Here is a 5,400-nt window from a genome sequence, read left to right as displayed (position 1 = left end):
GTAGCGGCTGGAACCTCAAACTAAAGCGAGCGTATTCTGATGTCGTTACCCTCCAAGCCTGTCAGAGAGGCAGAAGCGCTGTGGCCTACTCAGGCAGGAACCGCGCGTGTGGGGACGGCCACGTCCCTGCCGCCGTGTCGGGCCAGTTTGAGCTCCGCTCTCCCTGGGGCTGCTGCAGGGCACCGCGGACCACGCTTGGGCAGCCTTGGGGGGCACTGCCTATTTTTCCAGAAGCCTCCTCCCCAGCTGAGCACAAACCCAGTTGTGATGTGCCAGGGCTGAGCACAGGCTTTGTATTCCTCCCCGCCACCCCGTGCGTGGGAGGTGCAGCTTTCCCCCTTAGAAACACCAGCAGTTGAAGTGGGGCTCTCAGGGAAGGTTGTGGAGCAACTTCTGAAAAGGTAAGGCCTGCCCTGGCAAAAGCGGGGATCTGCCTGCGGGGAGCAGCGCCCAAAAGCCACCAGCGTGTTTGGGGTGGAGCTGATAGGGTCATAAATAATAGTTGGGGCTACGAGCGCGAGGTCCCGCATTTGGTCCGGGGCAATCCTAAGCACGAATCCAGGCTGGGCGGAGAATGGATGGAGAGCAGCTCTGAGGAGAAGGGCCTGGGGGCGTTGGTTGATGAGAAGCTCGTCAACCGGAGCCGGCAATGCAATGGACGCTTGCAGCCCGGAAAGCCACCCGTATCCTGGGCCGCATCAAAAGGAGGGCGGCCGGCAAGTCGAGGGAGGTGATTCTCCCTCTCTGCTGCTGTGCTCTTGTGAGGCCCCACCTAGAGTAAGTACTGTGTTCAGCTCTGGGGCCCCCAGCACAAGAAGGACGGGGACGTACTAGAACGCGTCCAGAGGAGGGCCACGAAGATGACCAGGGGGCTGGGGCACCTCTCCCAGGAAGGCAGGCTGAGGGAGTTGGGGTGGTTCAGCCTGGAGAGAGAAGAGAAGGCTCCGGGGAGACCTTGGAGGGGCCTTCCAGTACCCAAAGGGGGGGCCCTACAGGAAAGCTGGGGAGGGACTCTTTGTCAGGGAGAGGAGCGATAGGGCAAGGAGTAATGGTTTTAAACTCAAAGAGGGTAGACTTAGACTGGATAGTTGGAAGAGATTCTTTCCTGAGAGGGGGGTGAGGCACTGGAACGGGTTGCCAGGAGAAGTGGCGGATGCCCCGTCCCTGGAAGTGTTTAAGGCCAGGTTGGATGGGGCTTTGAGCAACGTGGTCTAGTGGAAGGTGTCCCTGCCCAGGGCGGGGGGGTTGGAATTAGGTGATCTTTAAGTAAGGTCCCTGCCAAGCCAAGCCATGCTATGATTCTATGATCGGAGCAACCGTTCTGTGGAGCTCGTTTCCCAGCCGTGCAGGGCCCGGCTTCCCTCCGCGGAGCCGCCCAGCCCGTTTTCGGGCGCCCACTTCCTCCCTCCCGGTCGGATCCCTCCGCGCCCCGAGGGCACGCGACCTCCCTGAGCGCCGATAAGCACCGGGTCGACGGGAGCGGAGCCGCCGAGAGGGCGGGGACAAGGGAAGAGGGCAGGCGAGGCAGCCAATCGAGGCGCGGGAGCGGTCGGCGGCGATCTGTCGGCCCAATGAGCGCCGCGGAGGGCCGGGCCGAGTGCGGGAAGGGAGGGGGCGTTGTACCGAGCGGGCGCCGTCATGGCCGACGGGATCGTTAGGGCGCAGGCCGCCTGGCCCGGCGGCGGCGCTGCCGCTGCAGCCGCTTTCGGAGAGGTCGCCTGCAAGGGCAAGGAGGTCCCCGCCAACGTTCTCCGTGAGGATGAGCGGTCGTGGGCGAGGAGGTAGCCGCGGCGTCGTCGTGCGAGTCTTCTCTTTCCTTCCTTCCCTCGGCCGCTCGCAGGCCCTCTGAAACGAGGGCCCGTCGCGGGTCCCGGGAGTGCGGCAGGGCGGGTGGTGGCCTTGCTGCGGGAGGGAGGGAGGGAGGCAGGGAGGGACGGACGGTCGGTCGGTCGGTCGGTCGGTCGGGGTCTCTCCGGCTCGTGGCGCTCTCTACTGCAGCGCCTCTAAAACCCCGCGCTTCTTCGGTGCGCGTCCCGCCTGCCCCCGGGGTGCCACGGCGCGTACTGGGTCGCCGGCGCAGTCGGTCTCCTTGGGGGTTCGGACTGCCTGCGTATAGGCAGCGAGCATCGCAGTAGTGACCGTAATCAGTCATTTCTGCGTAGCAGAAACGCAGGTCTTGATGCGCCTCGTGACAGCGTTCTAGAGACGCCCCGGCTCGGCCGTGCTAGGCTTTGGTTATGGCACCACCCCCACCGCGCACGCGAGCGCACGCTCTCTCCAAAGTGGCTTGTGAAAGGGAAGAATTGCAGCTTTTCCTAGCTTTCTTAAACATCTAGAAGCCAGTCAATCCCGCAGGCTGCTGGTCCTCACTTGAGGCAGGGGGGGAACTTAGAACTGCTTTTGGAGTGTAGTTGGCTATAGCGAATGGTCTTGAATTTGCTTAGCTCGCTGTACCGAAGGCCTGTTTCACAGTTGAGCGATGTTATAGGGGGGAGAAGTGTGAGGAAGGCTCGTAATTCTCGATTGTCGCGCAGTGAAAGGCGATGGTGAGTAAGAAGTGCAAAGCATCTGTGGAATCGAGTCTTATCGGCGCTGTTTCAGTCGCATCTAAAATAAATAAAACTGCCGGAAGTCGCTAATCTGAAGTACTCGGCTGTCTCGTTGCCCCCGTCACCTTGCGTGCTGGATCCTGCTTCTGGTGCCGTATGCAGTTTCGGTCTGCTGGTGATTTGGGGAGTTCCCTCGCAATTAGTTGCGAGTCGATGGTTTCCTACAGATCGGTGGTATTCGTGTTTCGCAGGTGATACCTTGGCCTCGGTCTGGAGGTGTCTGACGTAGAGCCGGCCGTAACGGGCTAACTTGGAATGTTCTTTCCCCTGAGTACGTGGCGTTATCGAGGACGGAGAGTTTATACAGCCTCAGCCGGATTACTCCGGGTTCTTTGAAGATGCCTTCCTACCTCTGGCCGAGGCAATATTTGGACATAACTGAAGGACAGTTAGCAATTGTTTGCCGCTTGTGTGTTTTGCGTGTAGAAGGTAGAGAACTTTGCCTATTCAAAGATCGCTTAAGAAGAATCGCTGTTTTGTCGTGCGCGTTTGGGGTACCTGATAATCTGCTTCGGTAGGACGAGTTCGGTGGGGCATAGTGATTTGCTTAAGCTGTTGCCTTTCTCTGAAGCTGACTGCGTTGTAACTGTTTACTCTTCCTCCAGCGCCTTGCGTTCCGTGATAGTTCGCCTCAGGCTCCAGTGTTTTTTCCTAGTCCTTCCTGAGAAGGCAGTTGTCCGGTTATGTGAAGCAGAAGATTCTGGCGGACCTGTGAGTACTGTGGGAGCTTTCTTTTCGCTAGGCTGGCTGTACCTGTAACTAGTTTGTAACTTCCTAGACTCTTTCCCGTCCCCTCTTTTCCTCTGGATGTTGCGGAGGGGCGCACAGTAGGCTATTTTGGGTTTTCCGATGCTGTAGTCTTTTGCCTCTAGCTTGTAATGGAGTTGAGCTTTTTGACTAAGAGCGGCGATATAAAGCGATGCTGGTCTCCGGCTACGCGCTTGTAGTGCAAAAAGCAGTGTTGTTCCGAAGTACGGTCTGATGCCCGTTTTCACGGTTTCCAGACAGCGGCGGTGGTATGCAGAAGAGGGCTTGGGGTTTGGGCAGGTCAGAGGCGAGGAAAGGGAAAGCTGGTTGAGCGGCGCTGGGTGTTTGTTTCGCTGTTAGCTATGCAAGTCAAGTTCCAAGGCTTTGTGAGGCCACGCAAAAGAAAAGGCACCGTGAAGCTTTTATTTTCCGCCAGAGCGGCTTACGTTGCCCGAAGCTATGACGGGGGCTTTAACCCCCGAGACAAATTTAGCTTCTGTGACTGTTTTGTAGTCTGTTCCTGTCTAGAGGGTAATTCAAAGAGCAGCGGTTGAATCGTGAAGGATTAGCTAACCGTGTTCTGTGGATGGTTCTCCGCTCGCGTTCGTTCTGTGCGTCGTGGCACGTTATGTTAGGTAACGTTATTTCCTTTTTCCAGCTTCTTGGGCGTGTAATGGTTGTTGGCAAGAAGTGTGCTGCTAACCTGGACCTGACCAATGGATTCCGGATGGCTGTGAATGCCCACCCTCGGGCCCTTCGGGCTGTCGTGTACATCTACGTATTCTGGGTGGCGGTCAGTTGGGCCGGCCTCCTGGCTAAGGTTTTTGCACCGCAGGCGTCACTGCACGCGTACGGGTCGCCGCCGAGTAGGTTTCATATGTTGCCCGTCAATCTAGCCCCTGTTGACGTATGATTTTTTTTTTTTTTTTTTTTCCTGGACGGCTGTCTATGGAGGGTAATAAAGAGCTTTGAGCAGCACTTGCACAATAAAGATGGAGCATGGGGATATGACCTCTGTCTTGTGTGTCTTGCCGATGGAAATAGTTCTGCAAGTTAAAAGAATGTTTCGGTCTGTTGACAGTGTCGTGTAGATGGTGGTTTGCCCAGTCATTTGAAACGCGAAGATAGAAGCGCTCGGCGGTCCTGTGGGTCTCCATCTCCCTAAGACGATCTAGGATGTGCTGTGTGTTTGAGGCCTTGCTATCTTCCCCCTGCTCCCAAATAAAAGGGCGTGCTTTTATTGCGAAACAGCCGCATCGAGGACTGGCAGATGTAGAACCAGAGAAGAATAAGGTTGGAAGAAAGCTTCCAGGCATCGTCTGTTGTCTGCCCCTGTCCCGAGGAGGCAGAATAAACTCTGCCCGGTGTGATTTCTGACAGGTGCTTGTCAGCCTGTTCTTGACTACCGTAGGAGTTTTGCTACCGCTTTCTTTTCAGTCGTGGGTTTCGCAACTTCGAGAAGTAATTTCTCCCACAGACGCTTTTCAAAGCGTAGAAGGCTCTGGGATGCTTGAGTCGGCTTCTGAACGTTCAAGACTCGGCTGCCGTTCCCTTTATTTTTTTGTATGTATTTTTAGAGTCTTTTTTTTTCCTAAACGAAGTCCGTTGTTCAGGAACTAGAAGAAGGATTAGCTAAAGGCACCATAAGGCGTTTAAATGCGATCACCTCTCGTGCTTTGTTAGACCTCTGGCTTTGCTGTGCTCCTTGTTTAATTGCGGTTACGTTCAAGGCTTACTGGAGCGTGGGAGCGTTAAAATGCTATTAAATATTTTTAGTGTTTGAAACTTGCTAATGAAATGATTTTTGTGACTCCGTTCCTCACAAAGAAACTCGATTCCTTAGCAGGAGGAATGATCTTTGTTACTGGATCTGTTTGCGGGGTTAACGATTGCAGCTGTGAATGACTAAAGTCTTTTGAAGAAGCTGAATGATAAAAACCAAACCGAAACAAGAAACAGCCCTTGTTCTACTCGAAGTAATATAGAATTTGCCGTTTGCGGGGTCAGATGAAAATAGTTGTGGAAGTCAACTACTTGGGGGGGG

The 5,400-nt window shown here is 55.4% G+C and overlaps 1 protein-coding gene across 2 annotated transcripts; it reads left to right on the top strand.

Moving 5' to 3' along the window:
- Positions 1-1,596: 1,596 nt before the first annotated feature.
- Positions 1,597-5,141, top strand: LOC310888884 (adenosine 5'-monophosphoramidase HINT1-like). Of its 2 annotated transcripts, XM_083852504.1 has the most exons (4): positions 1,597-1,781; positions 3,215-3,320; positions 4,015-4,222; positions 4,438-5,141. In XM_083852504.1, the coding sequence occupies exons 1-4, from the start codon at positions 1,639-1,641 to the stop codon at positions 4,482-4,484; spliced, it is 504 nt and encodes a 167-aa protein (XP_083708630.1). In that variant the 5' UTR covers positions 1,597-1,638; the 3' UTR covers positions 4,485-5,141. The 2 variants fall into 2 exon arrangements, 1 of the variants encoding a protein (XP_083708630.1); XR_014576233.1 differs by lacking the exons at positions 3,215-3,320; positions 4,438-5,141 and having other exon boundaries at positions 1,602-1,781; positions 4,015-4,359.
- The last annotated feature ends 259 nt before the right edge of the window (positions 5,142-5,400 follow it).

Source organism: Anser anser (assembly GCF_964211835.1).
Source record: "Anser anser genome assembly, contig: SUPER_W_unloc_2, whole genome shotgun sequence".
Taxonomy (NCBI): Eukaryota; Metazoa; Chordata; class Aves; order Anseriformes; family Anatidae; genus Anser; species Anser anser.
This window is presented reverse-complemented; position numbering and strand designations above follow the sequence as displayed.